This window comes from Toxotes jaculatrix, chromosome 9 (genome assembly GCF_017976425.1).
Source record: "Toxotes jaculatrix isolate fToxJac2 chromosome 9, fToxJac2.pri, whole genome shotgun sequence".
Taxonomy (NCBI): Eukaryota; Metazoa; Chordata; class Actinopteri; family Toxotidae; genus Toxotes; species Toxotes jaculatrix.
Genome location: NC_054402.1, coordinates 5,037,594 through 5,062,142, shown reverse-complemented (window position 1 = coordinate 5,062,142; position 24,549 = coordinate 5,037,594). Strand labels below are relative to the sequence as shown.

At 40.2% G+C, this 24,549-nt stretch overlaps 3 protein-coding genes across 3 annotated transcripts; 2 read left to right on the top strand and 1 right to left on the bottom strand.

Moving 5' to 3' along the window:
• The first annotated feature begins 7,108 nt into the window (after positions 1-7,108).
• Positions 7,109-11,507, top strand: LOC121187288 (multidrug and toxin extrusion protein 1-like). Its single transcript, XM_041046472.1, has 17 exons — positions 7,109-7,246; positions 7,613-7,714; positions 7,965-8,033; positions 8,159-8,307; positions 8,573-8,615; positions 8,737-8,781; positions 8,924-9,021; positions 9,118-9,215; positions 9,320-9,433; positions 9,573-9,640; positions 9,800-9,908; positions 9,995-10,070; positions 10,171-10,240; positions 10,348-10,480; positions 10,611-10,705; positions 10,880-10,987; positions 11,202-11,507. Exons 1-17 carry the CDS (start codon positions 7,139-7,141, stop codon positions 11,505-11,507), a joined length of 1,791 nt encoding a protein of 596 aa, XP_040902406.1. The 5' UTR covers positions 7,109-7,138.
• Positions 11,508-13,005: 1,498 nt separating this feature from the next.
• On the top strand, positions 13,006-17,842 carry LOC121187104 (multidrug and toxin extrusion protein 1-like). The gene is made up of 17 exons (XM_041046211.1): positions 13,006-13,113; positions 13,478-13,579; positions 13,769-13,837; positions 13,952-14,100; positions 15,080-15,122; positions 15,238-15,282; positions 15,438-15,535; positions 15,633-15,730; positions 15,848-15,961; positions 16,062-16,129; positions 16,303-16,411; positions 16,514-16,589; positions 16,703-16,772; positions 16,938-17,070; positions 17,170-17,264; positions 17,412-17,540; positions 17,615-17,842. Exons 1-17 carry the CDS (start codon positions 13,006-13,008, stop codon positions 17,840-17,842), a joined length of 1,734 nt encoding a protein of 577 aa, XP_040902145.1.
• A 334-nt stretch (positions 17,843-18,176) lies between these two features.
• slc47a3 (solute carrier family 47 member 3) lies at positions 18,177-23,639 on the bottom strand. The gene is made up of 17 exons (XM_041046470.1): positions 23,505-23,639; positions 23,268-23,369; positions 23,111-23,179; positions 22,849-22,997; positions 22,730-22,772; positions 22,287-22,331; positions 21,700-21,797; positions 21,506-21,603; positions 21,051-21,164; positions 20,895-20,962; positions 20,678-20,786; positions 20,304-20,379; positions 19,807-19,876; positions 19,547-19,679; positions 19,289-19,383; positions 19,157-19,199; positions 18,177-18,388 (listed from the first exon to the last, which is right to left on the bottom strand). Exons 1-17 carry the CDS (start codon positions 23,634-23,636, stop codon positions 18,177-18,179), a joined length of 1,656 nt encoding a protein of 551 aa, XP_040902404.1. The 5' UTR covers positions 23,637-23,639.
• Positions 23,640-24,549: the final 910 nt, after the last annotated feature.

Here is a 24,549-nt window from a genome sequence, read left to right as displayed (position 1 = left end):
TCTGGGCTACTTTAATACTGAGTTGTTGACCATTCATTCCTGACTTTGGAAAGTGGTGAGGTCATTTTGTTGACTGTTAGCGCCACGTTTGAGGTGAACGGACGAGAGGCTCTGCTCAGAAACAAGACTTGGCTGCAGCCACTCCAGAAGCTCCTTGAGGCTGCACAAAGGCACAGTGGTGCTTTGAGCTTATGCTTACGTCAGCATGGTACCTGCCAACAATAGCAATGCTAACATGCTGACACTTAGCAGATAAAATGTTTACTAAACTGTACTAAACAAATTTAAGTTTCCAACAGTTTAGACAGAAAGGCATGCGATCACCAAAGTTATTATGATGGAAGACTTCAGAACAGCTGCTGGATCCTGTGGTAAGATTATGTTTTTCATCTTCTTCAGTGTTTGTTAAATGGGCCTGAAACCCATAGAGCATCATGCAATGTACTACAACTATAAACATTTATGAATGGTTGAGTTGAGGTTGCTCGTCTTGTGAAATGTGTGATGTGTGAGAAGCATGTTGAGGATTCACCTGTTGGGCCTGTAGCTGTTTAAATTGTCCACATTTTCCCAGAAATATTTGCTCTATTTCACAGTTCACTGAGCAGATCCTGAAAATATGGGTAATTTTATCCAATTGACGAATTGCCTTCATTATAGCGAAGGTGATGAGGACAATGACCTCTATCTTGGATCTGTACAAAGCGTTTTATCCTACCACAGGCATCTGGTATAATAAGCCGGAGCTGCGATTCTCCAAGCCACATTTAAACATCATTACTAACATATGGTCTGAGAAAACAGGCAAGAAACTGTTCCCCTGCGAAGGGAAAGACTTTTACCACAAGCCTCATGATTCACATGAAAGATAGTTAAAGTCAACCACAGTGAAATTTGTGATTTAAGTGATTAAACCTTAGCAACAGTTTCTGGCTCGCAGTCCTCTTAATTTATGTCCCTATTCTCCCTGTTGTTATGTTGAAGAAATCAGTGTTAAAATGCACCTTATTTCTTTTCTTCTCCAGTTATTTGTTTTTCTCATAAGTCACTTCAGCTGATCAATATCTCGAATCAAGGTAATTTTCCTTTGGGACTCTTTAGTAAGAGTGTACTGTCGCTGCTTCACAAATCAACTAGATCCTCAAGTAACAAGGGAAGAAAAACCCCTCAACATCACTAACTGCTTACTTGAAGCATCTGCACTTTGTTCAAGTGTTTAGGTACAGGGCTTTCGTTATCACTTGTATTGATCAAAGCAAAGGCAAACAACTCTCTCACGCTTCAGGAAACAGTCAGAATTGTGAGAAAAACAACTTCCAGTGAGCAGCAGTGCTGTGGACAGGAATGCCGTGTTGATGTGAGAGGTCAGATGGAGTAGCCAGAGTGGTTGGAGCTGACAGAGAGGCTATGGGTTACTCAGATAACCACTCTTTTTAAGTGTGGTGAGCAGAAAAGCACAACACATCAAACCTTGAGGCGGACGGGTTACAACAGCTGATGGCCACTCCTGTCACCCAAAAACTGGGATTGAGTGGGTGCGTGCCTAGTTTTCACCCATGATTTTCTAACATTACTGGATATCTGATTCTTTTTGAGGTAACAAGATCTGAATCTTGTTGAAAATGGATAGACCTGATCTATGAATCAATATGAATCAATGCATGCTTTTGTTGCAGGGAGATTTGCCTTTATAAGCAGGACTCAGATGATGCTTTTACAGTGAGCACATGTGAGGCTTCCTCAGCGTGGCGTAGCCACTGGGTGCAGTTGTGCAAAGAGCAGCATGCTTCAGCTACATACTGTGTGATGTGATATTCTGAGGATCAACTGATAACACTTTGACAATGCTGCGTTCAGCAGAGTGCCCTCTTTGTTATGTTCACATTGAACATAACACTTGTTTACTGTTCAAACAGTACAACGTAATGCTCACATAAGATAGAAACTGTCATCCTTACGTAGCTGAGTTCATGCAGTTTACGCTCTGCAGTACAAAACAAGTCAATTACCTGGCAGCAACTTAACACTTACCATGACCTCCAGCTCTGTTTGCAGCAGCACCACTGAATCAGCCTTATTGTTATTCCAAAAACAGCAGACTGGAGTTTAATTTGTCCTGTGATCTGGCAGGTGATTTCTGGATGCCAGGGCAGAGATGAGGAATGCATTAAAATCTGAATAGATCAACAGCCCAGAGACAGAGAGAAAGAGATATAGAGAGAGATATTTCTTGAAGCCGGGCAGCCTGGTTTCTGCACTACAGAGAAAAAAAGCCTCAGATAGTGTAAATAACACTGCTTCACACATTCTCAACCAAAGCACATTCCTGGGGTCAGTAAGGAGAGACAGAGATAAACTTTCATACCTCTGGCAAGCTGCCATGGAAACACTTAGTTCAGGCCTGGTTTGATATTACATCCAGAGTATATTCAAATCTATCTTATTTTACGTTCTCTATGTGGTTGTTTGAATAAATTTATGTTAAAATAGCTTTGATTAATCAGTTGCTGCAGCTTTTCATTTCTTATGAGATTGGTTATGAGATTTAATGTAGTTTGTCTTTTGACCTTAGTCGTCTGCAGCCATGGTGACTCTGGAATAAATGGTTTAGCTGTTTGTTGAAAGTCTAGGAAATGACCAAAGGGATGCACTGCAGCAAGATTAAAAATAGGTCTCAAAATTATTCTGGAGGGCACAGCACCGAGTAGAAGCTCAGTTGCTTGGATGCATACTGTTACGAACCCCTGCAACACAGCCTCTGAATTCAGTTCTGGGTCACAAGAAATTAGAAAGAATTTGGAAATCCACTGTCTTTGAATACTTCCAGGAAAAAAAACACAATCTGCAGATTGCATTTGAGAAAGCAATTATCTAAAATGCCTCCAGGAAGTGAGGGTCAGATGCTGGAGCCACATATCACTGCTCACAGTGGCATCAGATGTGACAGCCTGTGTCCCTTCACAGCAGACCTCACATCTTTCCCTGCCGTCATTAACCAGAGACATCAATATTTAACTGAACTTAATGGTCTGACTGCTCTGGGAAAAATGGTCTGGAGCTTTTTCTGCTCTTTGTATTTAGGGGCTTTAATGTAACTCAGTGGATATGAGCTGAATAAGTAGCATCTCCTGTTTTTTTTTTTCTGTTGGTACAAGCAAGATGTCTCATTTGTTAAAAACACAATTCTACAGTTGGTTTTACAGTTTTATTTCATTTGTTTTGCTTTGCTTCAAATTCAAATCCATGATGGTAAACACACCCATCCATCCTGTTTCTGCCACTTATCCAGAGTCGGGTCACAGTGGCAACAGGTTAAGCAAGGTAGTCCAGACATCCGTCTTCCCAGCAATGCTTTCCCAGTCCGTCCTGGGCAGGGGCCCTGAGGAACTCCCAGGGTAGATGAGATATGCAGTCTCTCCAGCGTGTTCTGGGTCTATCCCTTGGTCTTCTACCAGTTGGATGTGCCCGGAAAACCTCCAGTGGAAGGCGCACAGGAAGCATCCTGATCAGATGCCCAAACCACCTCAATTGGCTGCTTTCAATGCAGAGGCGCAGCGGCTCCACTCCTAGCTCCCTCCAGATGACCTTCTTATCCTATCTACAGGGGTGAGTTGAGTCACCTTACAGAGGAAACTAATTTCAGCAGCATATATTCATGACCTCATTCTTTCTGTCACAACCCAAAGCTCATGACCATGGGTGGCATTAATTTTTTTTGGCCTGAGCCCGACCGGGTTCCTTGGATAGTAAACACTGGTATTTTTTTTATTATTTTTTTTAGTTAAGCTATCTAGCCCAAGTGTTCTCAACTCAGTAGCTCATCAACACAAGATCTGTTTTACTTGCAGAGTTGTGAAACATACAATGAAAGTGAATAATTAAAGGAGAACCAAATGAGAACCAAACAGTGGATAATTCATTCAAAGATGTATCATCAGTGGAATAAACTGTCAAAGAAAGGTTTTGGCTTTTTGATCCATTTTCCACCTGTATTCCACAGGCAGTGAAGCTGTGCACAGTTTTTCAAGTATAACAACTTGAAAGAAGAAGCAGGATTAAAAGGTAAGAGGTACCATAACTCAAATAATGTTCAGCCGAGACAAGCACATAAACTTAGAAGATTAATTTTTAACTTTGAAATGAGTTGGTTTAGTTTTGACAACCTCTTTTGTTTTGGACTGTATAACTTTCCTCAGTGATAAGGAGCTGGAGAATGAAAATGGTTCTTGCAGAAATCCACTTTTCTGTGTCTCATGGATTTCTAACTTTTAATATTGTACTGAATGACTTTGTCCTCTCAGCAGATGGTTCATAACAGAATGTGACAGTGTAGCCAGTGTAGCAGAGGTCAACAGTAAGTCCAGGGTTTTACTTTCCTTCTTCTGTGTTAGTGTCGAAGATGGATTTGCATACATAGTGCACGACAGCACAAAGTCACTGAGCAGAGTCACAGATTTTGGAGGGAACTCAGCGAAACCCTGATATTTCAAATAAATGTTTTTATTAATCTTTTTTTTTTATTCCAAGCAATCAATAGATATTGATGCTGACATCATGATAGATGTGGTTTTAAAAATATCTGTAGTGACTGTTGGCTACACTTAAAAAGCTTCAGAGGGACAGCTCTTGTGAGATGTCAGACTTTGCATAAAGCCTCAAGGATGCCTCAAGGATGTACTGAGTAGATTTTAGAGGTCAGAGGTCAAATTTTGAGGCACCACATGGATTGCCCTGAAATTTGGACTGTCTCCCTCAGCTTAACTTTTCACATAGCACCATCATCAAGCCAAAACTTTAATTTGCCTAAATACGTTCTGTTGCTTCTCTATCATCAAACTAAGTGTTTTGTAATTGTGTAACTCACTTTATCCGAGGTTCTTAAGTCTTTCTGTTTTTTGTAACTATCACGTCCAATATTTTGACAGCTTAGTGTTGAAAACCAGAGCAAACCCTGTGATGCTACATACTTACGTAATAATCGATCAAGAATTTTGTTTTGTTTCTTAAGTTCTAGTGGCTTTTGCTGTTTTAGTTTGTTAGTTTGTTAGTCTGGATGCGCAGAGACAATGTAGAAAGAAAGAGGAAAGGAGGCAGAGAAGACACAGACCAGAGGCAGAGATAGGGAAGCAGAGATATGAGGTGCCATCCGATGAACTCAGCAAACACAAAGAGCAGTGTTAGGGAAAATAACAAGTGACAGATACAAATAACTGGTGCTGCAGCACATGGTATTCGTGGCAGTCATTCCAATGGGCTGATTGATTTAGCCAGCATAAAGCCTAGAGGGCTTTGGGTTGTCACACTATGGGGAACTCGCTGCCTCTCAAACTGAGACTGAAAGCTTCTAAGAGGACATGCAGTATAAAGAGAAATGCAGCATTTTGCTCATCCTCCCCTGTTATCAGAAACACATCTACAGCTAGAATTCACTCCTTGTTCAATCTTTAAAACACTGTTTGATTCAAACAAGGTGTTATCATGCCATTTCTCTTCTGCTCTGGTCCCTGTGTATCAAAAAAATAACATGGCTTGTTGACATTGTTTTTAAATATAGAGTAGTACATGAAGAGCTCCCCTTTATCCAAATTTATGTGCAATTACAATTTATTGCACTGTCCAACACTGTATTTCTACATCCTTTCTATGCACAACACCCTCATTTTATACCATCATTTTTTCAAACATATGATGTGTTTTTTTTTTTTTTTGCTGGAAAGCATTAAGAAACATGTTTATACAGACATGTTAGGATTTATATATATATATAAAATATATAGAAAAAAGGAAAAACTGGGATGTTTTTATTCTCCTACCCAAATCCCCAATTTTGGTTTCTACACAGTTGAACAGAAGGGTTTTGAAAACGAGGTGGTACAAGTGGGCAATGACGCAAGCAAAATGTGTGAGTGTGTATTAGTACTCTAAGTGTAATGTTGTACACCAAGTTGGTAAGATATTTCTTCAGTGGAAGTCTTCATCCGTTTTCAGATTTTCAATGACAGAAGCAATCAGGGTGACACACTTGAGTCTATCTTCAATTTTTATGTAAAACTCCTGCTGCCTCCAGTGGAAAATATGGCAGCACCACACACATAATGCACCAAAACAAAACAAAATTTCCCAAGCATATTTTTGTTTGTAGCTTGGTGCTGCCCGCTTTATATAGATATCATTTTTGAGGGAGAATTGTTCTGGAAAGCCTGACAAAACTCTTCAAATCGATCGAAACTGAGTTTGAAATTTTCCGTCTACACAAATTTATACTCCAGTATTTGAGGCACCACATCTCACCCCAAAATACATTTTCTATCCATGAAACAGGAAGTTTACTTGCACTGATGTATGCTATCACTCTGCTACAGATGGCTAGTTGAATGGGTTTTCTGCCTGATAGCAGCAGAGGGCTGCATCTCATTTTGGATGTTGCCAGAGCAGTGACTGGTTAACCTTTACTGCTTTCCAGTAGGACATTGAACCATATGACATGTTAATGTTTAATATTTCCAAACACTTTAATGAACATGTCTGCCTGAATTGATGGAGACTGATTGGATTGATTCCACTATTTCAAAGGAACCTGAGCAGTGATTAAAATGCAAAAGATGTTCATGAATAATCATGACTTCACACCTTCTGTCTGTTCACATATCATATCTGACAACACAGAGGTAGAACAAGGTCAGGTTATGGTTATTTAGCATGCTATCCACAGTGGCAGCTATTGGCCATATGATCATTCACTCAATGAATGCAACAAAATGCTAAATTGTATTTTAACTGTAATTGAATTTTATTTTAAATTGCAAATTAATGTGTATTTATGTGCGACTCTGGAATCCACCTAGAAAAAAATTAGTGACTCACAAGGTGAACTCTGCACCGCGATACAAGTACTACACAATATACTTGTTTTACGTAATGAGAATTTTTTTGTCATAGTTTTTGCTCACAATGTCAAACCTGAAATGCGATTTGTGAAGCTAACCTCAAGTGTTTTAATTAGTAACCTTTTAAGATGTTGAAATACTTCACACAACAGTGATGAATTCTGTCCCCGGAGCGCATCAAAGACAAGTACATGGCAGAAGGGACAGTGACTTCGGTGGGAAAACCTGCATTAGCATCTGATCCTGTAGGCATGGAGGGGTACAGTGACAAGCTTTTCTGCTGCAGGTGGGTGCGCAACAAGGTTCCCCTGGCCCACAGAGAGGAACTGTACCACATCCTGAGGATGACAGGGCCTCTGGTAAGGAATTCAGTGCTGTTTAATTACCCTATTCTGTCCATACGTGGTTATATGCATCAAGGTTCTCATTCACAATAAGTTGATTTGTACCCTGGAAGACTGATGAGAGTGTTTTGTTTGAAATGTCAGGAAAAATGGACTTTGTGTCTGAGTTTTAGAAGCAGCAATCAGTCAACCTAAAGCAATGTATCGCAGGTTTATAACAGTGGCTGCAACCTGCCAAATTGATGGGTGACTGTGTGGTAGTTCATTTGCAAAGAGAGCCATGATAATTAGTTACAACTTGTGTTTACTGTAACTTAGAATGCATTACCTGTGCGCTGGTAGCTGTATCAACTGCACCACTGATGATGTTTGTCTCTCTAGCTGTTCTCGCGAATCCTCAATTACCTGCTTCCATTTGTGGTTACAATGTTCTGTGGGCGTCTGGGAAATGAAGTGATGGCTGGTTATGGATTAGCTTCTGCTGTAAGTGGTCATCTGTGTTCTCCACAGCTGTGTGGAGGCTAACCTGAGAAAATGGCGGGTGTAATTTATAGGGAGTTGGTGGAGTGAAAACAAAATATTGCAACTATAAACTCACCTTCCCAAGATAACTTTTACAAGTCTCACACAAACCTGATGATTAAATCAATACTCTCATGAGTCATAGAAATAGTGTTTACATCAGTCCTCCAGAGTACATCAAATTCATTTAAGTTTTTCATATTCATTACAGACTATCAATGTTACCACTGCAGCAACAGGATGTGGTCTGGGACTCGCATGTGACACTTTGGTGTCTCAGGTTTGAAAAACCCTTTGTCCTATGCAACTTTGCAACTTTCAATTTCCCTGACTCCAGATCCCAACTCTTTATTAGTCTCTTCCATAAAATGATTGCGGAAACATTGTCTGTGCACTGTTGTGCAGACATTTGGCGGCAAGAACCTGCTGCGGGTGGGAGTGATCCTTCAGCGGGGCATCATCATCCTGCTGTTGTTCTGTCTGCCCTGCTGGGGCCTCCTCATTAATGCCCAGGCCATCCTGTTATGCCTGGGCCAGGACCCTGAGGTGGCCAGGTAACTAACAGCACCAAATCTGCTGTAATACTATTGCAACCACTACCAGTGACGTGGGCAAGTCCTGTATTGATTAATGTAGGTTCAGGCCACCATTTTAGCACACTGAGTTGTTGTTGAGTCCATATTACAATACCTAAACAATTCTTGCCATGAATCATTTTTTTGAGTGGCAGTGAAAATAAATGAGCTGAACAGTGTGTATTATCCTAAACGATCATTTCCTTCCCTTTAACTGGATCTGAATACAGCTTCTTGATTTCAGAATAGCCCAGCTCTATATTACCATCTTCCTTCCTGCAGTGCCAGTGAGTTTTGATTTTTCTCTTGCCCTTACATGCAAATTCAACACTTTTTTAGTGATGTGTGGAAAAACTACTTTCCTTTAAACCTTAACGTCAGTAGTTTTCATCTATCTTTGTCTTTTAGGCAATGTTTCTACATCAGCTTCAGGTGTCTTATCTCCAGAACCAGGTGCACTAATGTCCTGTAAACATATCTTGTTCTCTTATTATGCAGAATCTCAATATGTTGTCTTAATTTATGTAATCACATTTCTGAGGGGAAATGTATAAATGGTACTCATCACATCATCATCTGGTGTTTGTGTACTCAGGGTATAATACTGCCTCAAATGTACACTGCTGCCATGGCAAACATAGCAAATGTGGTGACAAACTACATCTTTCTTTACTGGCTGAATCTTGGAGTTAGGTAGGTGTACTCAGACATTTCAATACAACATTTTAAATCTGAACAAAACCATTACACACACTGATATCGCTGTGTCTGTGTGTGCATGTCTTACAGTGGATCTGCAGCAGCCAATGCTCTGTCTCAGATTTACATCTGTGCTTTTCTGTTTGCTTACATTTGGTGGAAGAAGCTCTATGTTGAAACATGGGGAGGTGAAGGATTTAATATTCATGGTCTATCTTTTCTCACATACAGTGCACTGTTCATCCTCCATCTTTTTTAGACAGCATAAACGAGTTTCTCTCTCCCCCTGCAGGCTGGTCTGTGGAATCACTGCAGGAGTGGGGCTCCTATATGAAACTGGCCATTCCCAGTACACTAATGACTTGTTTTGAGTGGTGGGTTTACGAGTTTGGGGGGTTCTTCGCAGGTAATTCAAATATTTATTTATTTATTTATTTGGAGTCCATTATTATATGCATACATTTAGTAAATGTTATTTAATGCTGCCTTTAAGCTGTTAAACTCGTATGTGACACTGTGATTTCTTCTTTGTCTCCAACGATCAGGAATGCTGAGTGAAGATGACCTGGCAGCCCAACATGCTGTGATAATGGTGGCATTCATAACCTACATGGTATTTTACAGTGACTCAGAATCAAAACATTACATTCTCGCTTGAGTGTTCTCTGAATGTTTCTCAGATTTAGATTGGTTAAAAAAAACAAAACAAAACAAAAATAAACAATGTTCATTTTTTCATGTGTTTGTTTTTTCTAAAATGATGAATCCATAGTTTCCACTTGGTATTCAAGCTGCAGCATGTGCCCGTGTGGGTAACGCCCTCGGGGCAGGAGACACTGCCAGGGCACTTCTCACCAGCAAGATGTCGCTTGCTCTTGCAGGTCAGTTGTAAGCATGTTCTGTTGTGTAGCCTGTACAAAGAAACATTTTCTACTGCTTGACAGATTTCACAGCTCCTCTTTTACAGGCAGCTTCGCGGTTGTTGAGGGTCTGGTGCTTGGCTCTACTAAAACAGTGATTGGCTTCATGTTCACCTCTGATGAGTGAGTCTCCACAGCTACAAACACATTTCAGCAGCTGTATGCTATGGATGTTAGAGTACAGCTGCCACACACAACAACACAATCTTAATTATCATTTCAGGAAGATTATAGGTCTGGTCTCCCATCTGATGAATGCCTACTGTTTCCTTCAGTTCTTTGATGGTCTTGTGGTGAGTCTACCAGACTGTCTTGTGTTCAGAACAAAATATATTTGCAGTATGATGCCAAAAGCAAGTCATTTATATCAAATTATGAAATTTGTTTTTCCCCATCCTAGTGCGTGTGCACTGGCATCTTCTTGGGCACAGGCAAACAGAAGATACCAGCTGTGGCAAATCTCATTGGATACTACTGCATAGGACTTTCACTGAGTGTTACTTTAATGTTTGTTGTAAAACTGGGAGTTTTAGGTAATTATATATATTAAATATTTTGTTATTTTCACTGACATTCAAGACAAATAAAGGACTACATACTAAGAACGGGTTATAAGTGAGACTGCTGTGCCCTTGACAGACTAATTTGTCTTCTTCTCTGCAGGTTTTTGGTTGGGACTGCTCATTTGTGTCGTTTTACAATCCACCTTCTACATCATTGTCATCTTCAAGCTGAACTGGAAGAGAATGACAGAGGAGGTATGCCACTGGCTAATCTAACAATCAGGATCATGCAGGGGCTCAGCTGTTTAAATACAATGATGGAATTTGTTTTATGTCGACAGCACCGCTTGCTTAGACAAGCTTTTTTTTTTTTTAATGTGTGCTTGAGCAGAAATTGGCAGTTAAGTTTTTGTATCGGCTTGTTTGCAGGCGGTGAAACGAGCTCAGAAAAAGACACACATGACATTATTAAGTGCAGCTGCTCTGTCAGACAATCTGGGTAACAACACTGCTGGCCAGACAGTGAGTAATGGGAACGTAAGTGGCCTGTTATTCTGAACACTAACAAATGGCTTTTCATACCTTGTTTCACACTGTTATCAATGAACTTTTCTATGTATTACTTTATATAAGATAGTTAAGTAAAAGATGCCAAATGTCTGGCACCTTTCCTTTGAAGTGTGATTGTGCTTGCTGTCCATGTGCCTCAACTAAATAAGGTAATTTGGCGTATAATATTTTTTCATTCCAGTCAGTGGATGGCTACATGTCTGTGAGAACCGAGTGCCGCGATGGGATGGTTGAGGCACAAGGTGGACATGGGGTGCAGCAGGTGAGGGGAGGTCATCTCTCCCTCACCCAGCTGATGCTCAGACGAGGCCTCATTATGTTTGCGGCACTTGCACTTCTGGCTGTGGGAGCAAGTGTGCACTTCCTTGTGCCCTTGCCTGAGACCCTGCCTTCAGAGGCCAACTTTACAATGGACTGGATCAATACTACATACACTCCTGATCAAATATTCTCCACTGTTCTGGTCCCAATAGAGGAGTCAGCATAACCTTGAGAGCCTTGATTATGAAATTATTCTTTGTGCTCATTGTCACAAAAGAATTGAATTTTAGATTCTCATGGACTCGTTATTTTTGAGTAGCTCAGGGCTAAACTGTGGCAGATTAGCTGAAGAGTGAAGTGAATAAATAATTTAACAGGAACGTTTTGCTGTAAGAGATTAATTCATTGTTTGATCAGAGACAAACTTACTTTCTAGGATTTTGCTTCTTTTTTCTGACCTACATTTACCTGTAATGAACCTGTACTGTAATGAAGAATATTTTTACTGGCTCTGTAGAGCTTTCAGTGTACAAGAACTTTGATGAATATAGATCCAGACTAATTCAAAACTAATTTCTAGTCTTGTTTCTGATGGGAACAGTAGTGTTTGTAGAAATATGAATTGACTTTCTATACTATTGAATAAAAAACAGTAATTAAGCTTTGTGGGTTGAATTATGTGCTTTTGTAATCAGTGGGTGTTTACCCTTGGGAGTAAAAGAAGTCAAAGTATGCTATTTTTTGTTGACTAGCATATAAATGTTCACTATTTCTATTACTACTTCTAGCCAATAAATATGAAAGGTTCCAGGGGGTTAAATTCTCTCCAACAGCGTCTAGACTCCGGTCTACCATTCTGTAGATATTTTATCTTTGGAGTGATGAAAAGCCTGATTCTGTTCTCTAAGGAAAATAACAGGAACAAGAGGTAGTAAACTGTGTTTTACACATTTAACTACTCAAATCAAAGCTTTCTTGGTTCCACATCCTATATATTGGTGTCATACTCAGAAAACCCTGTTATGTTTTCCTCTTGTGTCTATGTTGTCTCGTGGCTTCTGGTTTTATTTTGAAATCTACTCTCCTCTCGTTTCAGGTAACTTGCCTTTTCCCTTGTGTTTCCCTCCTAGTCTGATTGTCTTCCCCCACCCTGATTGTTTCCACCTTGTGTGTTTGTCTGCGTTGCCCTTTGTCCTGTGCCATTTCGTCTCTTTGTATCATCAGAGAACCAGCACCTATTTCATGTTTATTTCCTTGCCAAGTCAGGTCTTGTATTATGTTTATACCTTTTGTTTGATCGTTGCTATTAATTTATCTGAATTGTTTTGTTACTTTACTTAGTCGGTTATTTGGTCGTTTTAGCCTTTTACCTCGAGAGTGATTTTTTTTGTTTCTTAGATTTTAGCGAGCATTTTTATCGAGTGGTTTTCTTTTGGTACTTTGAAAATAAAAACAATTTATTTGTACTTTGCCTGTTTGAGTCATACATTTGGGTTCGAGTCCTTGTTCGGTCATAACACTTAGCCTTTGTTGTGATTGCAGACCTTTTTCTTGTCTCACAAGATATGTTATTTCAGCTGGCCTTGGCTTAGTTCCAGTGAAGCTGTGACCACAGCAAGATTTCCATCCTGTCCAATATCCTGCGGAGCAACTAAGATAAGCGCATGAGAAAAAAGACAGGCATTTCAGCAGAAGGACCTGCATTGGCATCTTGTGCTGTAGACATGGGGGGGTACAGTGACAAGCTTTTCTCCTGCAGGTGGGTGCGCCACAGGGTTCCCTTGGCCTACAGAGAGGAACTGTACCACATCCTGAGGATGACAGGGCCTCTGGTAAGGATTGGCACTGTTTATATACCCTGCTCTGTCTGTAAGGGGCTGTGTGGACTGATGCTGCCCTTGCTGAAAAGCTGATTTAGTCAACAGAAGATTGATGACAGGCTTTCTTTGCCAGAGAAAAGGTTAAGATGTCAGGAAAACAGCCTTTTGTGTCTGAGACTTGGTAGTAGAAATCAATAGATCTAAAACAGTGTTTGGCAGGTGGCTGTAACCTGCCAAAGTGATAGTGTGTTAGCTCATTTGCCAGGACATAGTCTGAATGCCACGATAGTTAATTGCAACCTGTGTTTACTGTATTTTACAATCTGTGAGCTGCTAGTTGTATCAACTGCACCACTGATGATGTTTGTCTTTCCAGCTGCTCTCTCGAATCCTCAATTACCTGCTTCCATTTGTGATTACAATGTTCTGTGGGCGTCTGGGAAATGAAGTGTTGGCTGGGTATGGATTAGCTTCTGCTGTAAGTGATCCTTTGTATTCTCCACAGCTGTGTGGATGCTAACCTGAGAAACTGAGAGTTGGTGGAGGGAAAATGAAATATTACAATTGCAGACTCAACTTCCCAAGATTGCTTTTACAATTACCTCACAGAGCTGATGATTGCTAATGTACATCAAATTCATTCAAGCATGTTTCACATTAATTTCAGACCATTAATGTCACCACTGCAGCAACAGGAGTTGGTCTGGGGCTGGCGTGTGATACTTTGGTGTCTCAGGTTTGGAAAACTATTTTGATAAGATTATCTAATACGCTGGAATGTTTTTTTATTGCCCCCCCACGCACTGTTTATTACCACTGCCTATTATAAAATGTTAATTATGTTGTGCAGACATTTGGCGGTAAGAACCTGCTGCGGGTGGGAGTGATCCTTCAGCGGGGCATCATCATCCTGCTGTTGTTCTGTCTGCCCTGCTGGGGCCTCCTCATTAATGCCCAGGCCATCCTGTTATGCCTGGGCCAGGACCCTGAGGTGGCCAGGTAACTAACAGCACCAAATCTGCTGTAATACTATTGCAACCACTACCAGTGATGTGGGCAAGTTTGAATGGTAATCAATCAGAACTTGTGGCATTCTCCTCTCAACTTTAACAAATGCCAGCTCTGCCTTAAAGTCAGATCTGGTCCCCACAGATTCACTGACCAGATTCAGTAAAATAGAGAATCTGTATTCCAAAAATTGACCAAATAACTTCTACCACTTGTAGTTGATTTCACTGTTTTGTTGCACTAATGCTGCTGCAGTATTTAAATTATTTAATGTAGATTCACAAAAATACTTTTGGCACACGGAGCCTTATGTAAATATGTCTTTAAAGGTGCATTCTTAGATTTTGGCCAATAGGGGGCAAAATAACTCCCAAAAAGCTGACAGGCACACACGCCTTATAGCTAACTTGTTAGAAAACTTACATTGAATACACAGAGCTACATCCCATTGGTGGTATGTTTCTGATCACTGGATGTTTGCAAGATAACATTTATTGGACCTCCTCAACTCTGGAAAAAAAATTAGCAGCGACTCATTCACTTTGTTGTTTTGTTCTGGGCAAATAGACTACAGTGGGTTTATCAGAGAAAATGTGAATACTAGCTGCTTGCTGCTACTATTATAGGGTAGCCTACATGGTTTACAAGAGCAGTAGGATGTGAAGGGTGTAAACCAGAACAATGAGCTAAGAAAGGCCGAAATAGCTCTGTAGAGCCACAGAGTTGGGTTGCAGTGCTTTGTGAGTTCTCCACTCCAAGCAAATTCACATCAGTCACTGGATTAAAGCTTGATTAAAATAATGAATTAATGCAGCTTTAACTTTAACTGGAAAGTTTCTCATTAAAGAGGAATTTACTTCCCTGTTTCTGAAATGCAGTGAAAATAAATGAGATGAAGAGATATATCACCTTAAATTTAGAATTGCTTGTTTGTCTTTAATTTGAACTGAATACAGTGTACTGGTTTCAGAATAGCCCAGATTTACATTACAGCCTTCCTCCCTGCTGTACCAGTGAGTACAGACTTTTCTCTCACCTTTATGCAACAATTCAACGCATTTTCCATTTTTATGTGATAAGCTGTTAAATAAACTCAAACACCTTGTTAAAATCTTTTTTTCTGTGCAGGCAATGTTTCTACATCATCTTCAGGAGTCTTACCTGCAGAACCAGGTGCATTGCTGAATTCTGTGTCGATCCTATTCTGTATCATCTTATTTCCGTGTAAAAAAAAAAAAAAAAAAAATCTGTAAATCTCACTGAATCTAATTTCTCATGGTAAAGGTATAAGTGGTGGTAATGACATTGCATGGTGTTTGTGTACTCAGGGTATAATACTGCCTCAAATGTACACTGCTGCCATGGCAAACATAGCAAATGTGGTGACGAACTACGTATTTCTTTACTGGCTGGATCTGCAGGTTAGGTAGGTGTATTCACACATCATTTAAACATAAAATGTTTAATCTGAATAAAGTGATTACACACACTAAGATCACTGCATCTGTGTGCATGTCTTACAGTGGATCTGCAGCAGCCAATGCTCTGTCTCAGATTTACATATGTGCTTTTCTGTTTGCTTACATCTGGTGGAAGAAGCTCCATGTGAAAACATGGGGAGGTGAGGGAGATATATTTAGATACTTCTTGTAACCGTTTGATCTCATGGACAAGTTTGTTCATCTTCCCAGTCATGGGTTTTCTCCATACATAAATAAGTGTGTCTCTCCCCCTGCAGGCTGGTCTGTAGAATCACTGCAGGAGTGGGGCTCCTTTATGAAACTGGCCATTCCCAGTACACTAATGAAGTGCTTTGAGTGGTGGGTTTATGAGCTTGGGGGATTCTTTGCAGGTAATCCAAATAGTAGATGTTGGTCATTCATTTGATTTCACTGAACCGGATGCAAACCCTGAGTCCCGACTGTGATTTCTTCTTTGTCTCTAATGATCAGGAATGCTGAGTGAAGATGAGCTGGCGGCCCAACATGCTGTGATAATGGTGGCATTCATAACCTACATGGTACTAATTACTACTGCTACTGCTAGTCAGAGCGCTACATTCTCATTTTGAAACTTTTCTCCAAACATGTTTGAGCTCAAGGTTTCTTTACCTTGAGTCAGATTCAGTTAACTCCTGAACACTACTGGGAGCAAACTCTTTTTCATACTTCTTCTAAAATGACGAATCCATAGTTTCCTCTTGGTGTTCAAGCTGCAGCATGTGCCCGGGTGGGTTATGGTCTTGGTGCAGGAGACAGTACCAGGGCACTCCTCACCAGCAAGGTAGCCCTCATTCTTGCAGGTTTGTTTGTTTTGTTTTTTTCTATTTTTTTGTGTTATTTTATTCTACATTTCTCCACTGTTTTTCTACTGTTTGGCAGATTTCACAGCTCCTCTTTTACAGGCAGCATCGCGGTTGTTGAAGGTCTGGTGCTTGGCTCTACTAAAACAGTGATTGGCGTCATCTTCACCTCTGATGAGTGAGTCTCCACAGCTGCAGTTGCATTTCACCAACAAGTGCTAGTTCAAGTGCTACTGCTACATACAAAGACAGGGCAGGACAAATAGATCTGAATATAAAACCTTATTTCAGGAAGATCATAGCTCTGGTCTCGAACTTGATGAATGCCTACTGTTTCCTTCAGTTCTTTGATGCTCTCGTGGTGAGTGTTACTGTTTTTTTCTTGTTCACACAACAAATACATTTGCATTATGCTATCAGACGCATGTAAATTAAATCAAATATAAAATGTTTATCTATCCAGACGTCACCACAAGGAAGCCAGTGGAGTGCATAATAATTAGAGCTTTGTCTCTTTGCATCCTAGTGCGTGTGCACTGGCATCTTCTTGGGCACAGGCAAACAGAAGATACCAGCTGTGGCAAATCTCATTGGATACTACTGCATAGGACTTTCACTGAGTGTTACTTTAACATTCGTTGCAAAGCTCAGAGTTTTAGGTAACTGCAGGAAGTGACCTTCTTCTGTCATTTCCAAAAACATTTTTTTAATGAAGCCTGCTGTGCCCATTACTGGCTAATTGGTGTTTTTCTCTGCAGGTTTTTGGCTGGGACTGCTCGTTTGTGTCATTTTACAGTCCACCTTCTACATCATTGTCATCTTCAAGCTGAACTGGGAGAAAATGACAGAGGAGGTATGCTCTGCAGGGCCTCTGAATTTGGACTTGAATTTCTACAGAGTCAGTTAACGAGCCAAAGTTGAGCTTTCAAAAAGCTACTGTATTTGTTATATGCAAGAATATGAGGAATTGGAAATGAGTTTAGCTTCTGCTTGTTTGCAGGCCGTGAAACGAGCTCAGAAAAACACTCAGGCCACATTATTAAGCTCAGCTGCTCTGTCAGACACTCTGGGTAGCAACACTGCTGAACAGACAGGCAGTAATGTGAAAGTAAGCGGACTGTTATCAACAGTGAATCTTAATTGTTTTTCATAGTTTGTTTCCTCTTGTTAACAATTGACATTTCTATTCTACATGTGATGCAGCAGGTGAGGGGAGGTCGCCTCTCCACCACCCAGCTGATCCTCAGACGAGGCCTAACTCTGTTTGCGGCACTTGCACTTTTGGCTGTGGGAGCAAGTGTGCACTTTCTTGTGCCTTTGCCTGAGACCCTGCCGTCAGAGGCCAACTTTACAATGGACTGGATCAATATTACATACACTCCTGATCAATTATTCTCCACTGTTCTGGTCCCAAATGAAGAGTCAGATTGACCTTGAGAGTCCAAGATAACCACAACGTTTCTGTTCATGTTTTAAATACAGAGGTTACAGAGGTGTACATTCTCTTTGACAGAATGTCGTTAAGAACCGACCAGACCAGATTTACTGGAAAATCTTGTGAATGAATGGTTTAGAAGTAATATTTTGCTTTCAGAAATTAATTCATTGATCATAGAGCGTTTCACTTTCTGTGTTCTCTCTGCTTTCTGCTCATCGTCGCTTCTGCTTCTCTTCTGTCCTGCTTTAAAGTCCCGCAGATCAAACATCTGCATCATACTGAGCACTGGCAACAGTTATTCTGTACACTGAATACAACAGACTCTGCTCATGTTGATGTAATAAAGTTAGTGATCAGTAGGTTCAAAATGATTCCAGCAGCCAAGATGAATAGCATGACAGCCAGAGCCAACCCCCTTCGCAGAACCAGAGTCCTGTGAGACAGCTCCTCCTGTACTGCTGGTCCCTCCTCACCCTCAACCAAGTCCATGGTGTCTGTTTGGCCCTGTGAGTTAACTGGATCTGGATCCTGCTGCCGACCTGGACATATATATGCAAATGTCATATTTTCACTTCAACCAAGGCCTAAATTATGTGGATTATGAGTTTCTATCTGAAATTTTTGTGAACAGTTAGATAAAAAAATAATAATTGTTGACACAACACTGTCATAAATGCCACATAAGCTGAGAGTCATTTTTAATCCTATTCAAGAAGCTGTTTGTTCTTTAACCATTAGACAACTAACTTTCAATCATGTCAGTTACACAGCATATGCTATTGTTTGCAATAATAAATGGTATTATTAGTAACTCAACTGTGACTATGCTGATGACCTTGGTTATGGCTAGAATTTCAATAGGAAGGAACCTGCTTGTTGCTGAACATATTATTGAAGTAGCCCAATTATGGATCAAATGATTAGGCCTAGTTGATAAATGCTTAGTTGACTGACAGAAAGTTAATTTTCAACTATTTTGATGATCAAAAACGTGACATTTTGCTGCTTTTCACAGTTTTATATCCATCTAAACCTAAACAATTAACCGGTGAATCGAAAAAATGATATGCAGATTTACTGATAATGAAAATCATTAGTTGCAGCCATGCTCTCTACCATTCCACACTGGGTTTGTGTCCGTTTTTTAACGTGTGTACGTCAACAGAGATAAAATGATGATAGTGACTACATTTCAAGCCCAGACAAAGATAATAATGGGGAGGAATTCATCCTTTCCTGTGCCGAACAGGATATTTTTTTTCCTTTAACAGTACAAAATGCTTTACTTTCTGCTCAGTCTCTCTTACTTGTGTCTGAGGAGCTCCCACGCACTCCCGCTCTGATTTGAGCCTGGAGGAAAAACAATGTACAAACATTTTATTCATAAAGAAGTAGCCCTAGGCCATGTATAATGGGAAGATTTACCTCTGAATACTTACCTCAACTGTAACTTTATTCCAGTTCATTCTTATCAGGTAGAAAATCAGAAATGAGCACTGCAGAGACACACAGGTAAACAAGCCTGTCCACAGACCTGTAAAAGAACTGAGTTGCTTGAAAACAGTAGCAAGCAAATGTTGATGCCATGGTGTGCCCTTACTAAAGAAGGACACAGGGGACAACACTTAGAAATTACCAGTCAACAATGTGGTAAAAAACAGCTGAAGGCTAAAAAACATCTCTGCTATAAATCTTACCCTTGATTCCCAATTTGGCTGCAAACATCAGTGGCACTCCAATGGGGAAGCCAACACCATAATATCCCAAAATGTTGCAAACAGCCCCAACTCTCTGTTTACCTGCTCCTCTTATAATGCCACCCGAGGCAGCCTAGTCACGCAAAAAAATAAAGACGTGGTTAGACTAGCCAAAAATGCCTGGAATTTTTTTTTTCCACAAATACAACAGTACATGGGTGTGTCATGAGATTTTGATGTATTGGACAAGATATACTTACTGATATTGCATCTAGGAGAATGAATGGAGCATAGAAAGCGATAACATCAGCAACCCTTTCCCTGATTTGTCTATTGGTAAAGAAGAAAGACTCAAAATTTACAGTCTGATTTTGTAAGAGAGGTGAAAAATGACAAAAATATTTGATTTTTATGTGTTCTATTCTTGAGCATGGTGCAGTTTCATACCACTGTAACATTTTGGACAAAAAAGGAATAAGTAAATTGCCATAACTCTTGAATGATGCTACATAGCATAGGTGCACCTGTGAGGAACATTTACCTCAAGTTAATGTGTAAAAGAATATATAGGCAAAGTTCACTGTTTTCTGTGCAGGCAATGACTCATCTAACGGGGAAAGTTCATTTAAAAGACTTGTTATCTCCTTCAGATTTGACACTGGCTCAATATGTGTTTGTGTAATGCACCCTGGGAAAAAGAGTTTTTACAAAGTAATGAGGTTTGTGGTTAAGAATACACAATAAACAACGTACTCACTCGTCATATGTAAAAACATAAGAGATATGGTCTTTCAGACTCCCAGTGAGAACTGCCAAACATATAGACACTGACGCTGTGGTAAAGAGTAACAGACTCAGTTATCCACCAGTTGCATCATTCAGAAGGAGCTGAACTGACTTCTGACAGCCAATGAGTAGCTCTGCTGGAGCAGTTTGGGAACTTAATACTGCTCAAGGGTACCTCATGAGTAGACAACAAGGGAGGTAACTTCTAAGATACTCCTGCATTAATTGCTCTCTAAATTAATTGAAGTATATAACGAGAATTCAAGTGTTATCTCAACTTCAAATACATGTCTTTTTTAAAGATATAAACATGCAGGATTAAATAGTGTTTAAGTGCAGACTGACCTGCGCAGAACATGGTCATTTTGGCAGACAGTTTGGCTTGTTCTGTTTCTCCGGCTCCCAAGGCATTTCCAACTCTTACACTGCCTGCTATACTAAAACCCATAGGGAACTAATAACAAAAATACAATATTAACACGATGTTACACTGCGGGTATAAATAAATTTGATGTATATTCAGTTTTTGTTAGAGGAAAGAATATTCCATGAGGGGAATCACCATGTATGCAACATTTGCCAGTTCGTATACAACTGACTGAGTTCCAAGTTCCACCTCACTTATTAGACCTGTCAATGACAAACAGCAGTAAGAGTTCAGTTGAACTTTACACAGACACTTTAAGCTGAAGGATTAAATGGTAACCTGTGACTCTACCTGCCAGAAAACTTCCAATCTCATACGTCCACCACTCAACACACATCATGGCCATGCTGGGGATGGCCAAGTGGATGTATGAGCCCCAGTCCTGCAGGCACTCTTTAGACCAGCCTGTTTAGTCAAGCAGTGAATCAATATGTCAATCAATTACTCAGTCATTTCATCTCCCTGTTCATCTACAACACAAACATGTCTTTACCTCAGGCAAATAATGTAAATAACAATTAACAGTTATCTAAACATTCTATTAAAATCCACATGCAGTTCATACTAGTAACATTTTAGTGATCTCTTCAAATTTGGCGTTTTTTTGCCTCCTGAGCTACAGCTTGATTCTCTAACGCTGACCTTTATTCATAGATGTAAGAACTCATTATAGCACATGCTGAGGGAAACCACAGGAGCCACTGATTATATGCGGGATCACTATCTTCCAATGCAAATGTACTCACCTCCCCAGGTAGCCTTATGAAGACCTCGCCACATGATATAAGCATAGAGAATTCCAGCCATGGAGAACTGAGAAATGGTGTTGGCAATAGCAGAACCACTGGAAAGAGTATTTTATAGTATGATACTGGTTATGTGATGCTACCAGTAATGATGATACTGAGGAGCCATGTGCAGTCCAATAAACAATACTCACACCACTCCCAGATTTAATGCGTAGAGGACGACGTAGTTGATGAGAGCGTTAAGAAGATTGACCACAACGCCTGTGATTACCTGTGGCCATATGATGCCCTTAAAGAAAAGAGCCACAAATTGTTCTTATTAGACACTGGCAGAGTGAGAACCCAGAGGGCTTTAGGGGATCCTTAAGGGTTTCCCACCACTGTGTCTTCCTCCCATCAACAGACAGCACCTTATAAAGAGCCAGTCTGGGATTGAAAAATGTTTAAAGCGAGCGTTGTTGGAACAGTGTTGCAAGACACATTTATTTTAAGGTCCTTGATCTGGAAAAGTTCAGGCAGCCCTGGCCTCATTACCATCTGAACTGGGACAGTGTTAATCTCTAATGTCACATCAGTATGCAGCCTGGAGCTGCACTGTAGTCAAATGAATGGAGGGCTGGTTAATAGAATTTTTCTGTATGTTTGATCCACTCGGTCCTTTTGTGGATAAAAGGAAGCAAATCATAGGCTCTGCGACAGCTCTTTCATATAATCAAACTCTATTGTTTCAGCTCATCAACACATTACATGTCATAATGTTGAATAATAATAAAGTTACCTGGTTTTGCAGATATCTTGTTTCTAATGAATACATGAATGTAGCCTGTAAAGACAAAACAATAAAGATGTTAATTAAATCAATAAAAAGACATTGCTCTCTGTGTTGCGCATATTTGTGCACAACATTCATCTGTTCAGTTTTTAAAAACCATTTACTCAGGATCAAGGGCAGAGGCTGCTGCCTGTCCCAGAATGCAGAGGACAAAAGCAGGAGCAAGTGAACTCCATCACACACACCTCTAAATAGGTTCAAGGTTTATAATCATTATGTGAGATGCAGTGTTCAAGTTTAAAGATTCTTTGAAATGAATTCCAATTTTTAGCGTGCCAACTTCTGGAAACAATCTTTTTAAGGTTTTTTTTTTTCAAGTTAGAAAGTTCAGAGTGCTGGACTGGTGAACAGGATTATTAGTTAGCTGTATAACAGTTAGACGTACTCACAGGAAGTGCTGGCATAAAAATCTTCACATACATTTGTGCCAACCTAGAGAGAGAGATTCCATCAGAATGAGCAAGAAGTTAACAAGCAGAGGGGAAGGGAGAGTTTTAAGACAGCTGACCTGGCCACCTCTGGCTCCTGTCTGACAGCCAACAGAATGGGCTCTGTGTTGATGAGGACTGCCCAGCAGGGGAAACATGCCAGAATCAAAATGAGGATAGCCCGCTGCAGAATGACCCCAACTCTCAGGAGGTTACGGCTTCCAAAGGTCTAAAACCAGAGAGTATTTTCTGTTTTTGTTTTCTTTTTTTTTCTTTACAAGACCCTTGGCAATACTGATCATACCTGATGACAAAATGTGTGTGACAGACTGAGACTCATACCTGTGAAATCAGAGTATCACAAGCTGATGCCAAACCCGAGCCAATAGATATACCTGTAACATTTATAACCTGAGGATATGACAGAGGATATGACAGTGGATTAGATTTTGTTGCTCTTTTGGTTTAGCTTTTACTGTGAGAACATTACTGTACTTACTGCTATGGCCAAAGACACTCCTGCCAGCTCTGTCCTCCCCAGATGGCCACAGAAAATAGTACTGACAAAACTCACTGCAAAAACCATGAGCTGGGCCATAATCTTATGAGTAAAGTCAACATGAATGAAAATTAGCTGGGACCCCGAAAAGATATTGATTACCAATCGTTGTTATTATCATTATGGTATGACTAATTGATTGGACAATGACTGCACGTGTCAGTGGAGGCTACTCACCACTGGTCCGGCCAGTTTAGACAACTCTTTGATTTCTGTCTTGAAACCTACAGGGACCAACACGCGGATCCGCTTTAATAGGAAACACTCAGTCCACGAAGAAAGAGCTGAGCTCTGTGTGCTGCTCTCCATGGTTCAGTAGGTGCAAACGTTGCTCTTTTCACCGGCGTGTGTTGCTGTTTAGGCCCCTTTACCTCCAGTTCAGTCGAGGATGTATGTCAGTGTGTGTGTGGTGATAAAAACTGTTGTAAATTTGCGTTCATGTGAGTCACGTGAAGTCACGGCGTTACTTCCCCTGAGTCACTGACGTCTCAGTGTGAACTCCTGCACTCCTGAACATGTGATGGACCATCCACAGTGCGACAGCAGATTTATTCACTTTGAAGAACAAAAACTTTTATTTGCGTCGCTCGTTCTTCCCTTTATCAGCTTCATCATCTGTCCATAGCTCACTAAGTGCAGGAGACACCTGCTGAGAAGTTATTAGAGTGAACGAAATCGAAATACTGTGGAATAACAGTGTTATAAACAGCACATTATTATTATAAAAAAAAAAAAAATCAAAGGCCATTTTCAAAACATTTTTTATTCTAATATCGTTGCTAAAACACTTTTAAAGTAGAATTTTTCTTTTTTTTTTCTTTCTTTCTTTAAGTTTAATTTCCTCTCAGTGATAAAACATGAGTTTTCATTCAGGCCTTTAAGGTTGTCTTTTGATGCTGCGTTCTCCCAATAGATGGAGCCATTTCCCTATGAACTCACCTAACTCTTTTAGCGCTTCACAAAGCTGTAAAGTGTCACAGTGAATGTCAAGGTTTTCACATTGACATAGCACACCACCAAATGGAATGAAGTTAATTAATAAGCATTTCCTCTTTATGCTTAAGAGATGGTCTGTGAGTCTCTTAAAACAACTTTTTTTTCTAACTGTAAAGGCCAAGAGACTCTTTAACTGAGAAATAAGGAGCATTGAGCTCAAGGCTTTCCCTTCTTAATTATTTATATTATTATATAGCCAAATGTTAAGAGTTGCTTAAAGTGGTTT

Excerpts from the sequence above, each read along its gene's own strand:
- LOC121187104 (XM_041046211.1), top strand. The coding sequence starts at position 13,006 with ATGGGGGGGTACAGTGACAAGCTTTTCTCCTGCAGGTGGGTGCGCCAC. Across the intron at positions 16,130-16,302 it reads TGGCATTCATAACCTACATG|TTTCCTCTTGGTGTTCAAGC; the intron begins GTACTAATTACT and ends ACGAATCCATAG. Across the intron at positions 17,265-17,411 it reads GGGAGAAAATGACAGAGGAG|GCCGTGAAACGAGCTCAGAA; the intron begins GTATGCTCTGCA and ends GCTTGTTTGCAG.
- LOC121187288 (XM_041046472.1), top strand. The coding sequence starts at position 7,139 with ATGGAGGGGTACAGTGACAAGCTTTTCTGCTGCAGGTGGGTGCGCAAC. Across the intron at positions 10,241-10,347 it reads AGTTCTTTGATGGTCTTGTG|TGCGTGTGCACTGGCATCTT; the intron begins GTGAGTCTACCA and ends TCCCCATCCTAG. Across the intron at positions 10,988-11,201 it reads AGACAGTGAGTAATGGGAAC|TCAGTGGATGGCTACATGTC; the intron begins GTAAGTGGCCTG and ends TTTTCATTCCAG.
- slc47a3 (XM_041046470.1), bottom strand. The coding sequence starts at position 23,636 with ATGGAGAGCAGCACACAGAGCTCAGCTCTTTCTTCGTGGACTGAGTGT. Across the intron at positions 23,370-23,504 it reads CTAAACTGGCCGGACCAGTG|ATTATGGCCCAGCTCATGGT; the intron begins GTGAGTAGCCTC and ends TTTACTCATAAG. Across the intron at positions 19,680-19,806 it reads TTCTCCTAGATGCAATATCA|GCTGCCTCGGGTGGCATTAT; the intron begins GTAAGTATATCT and ends TTGCGTGACTAG.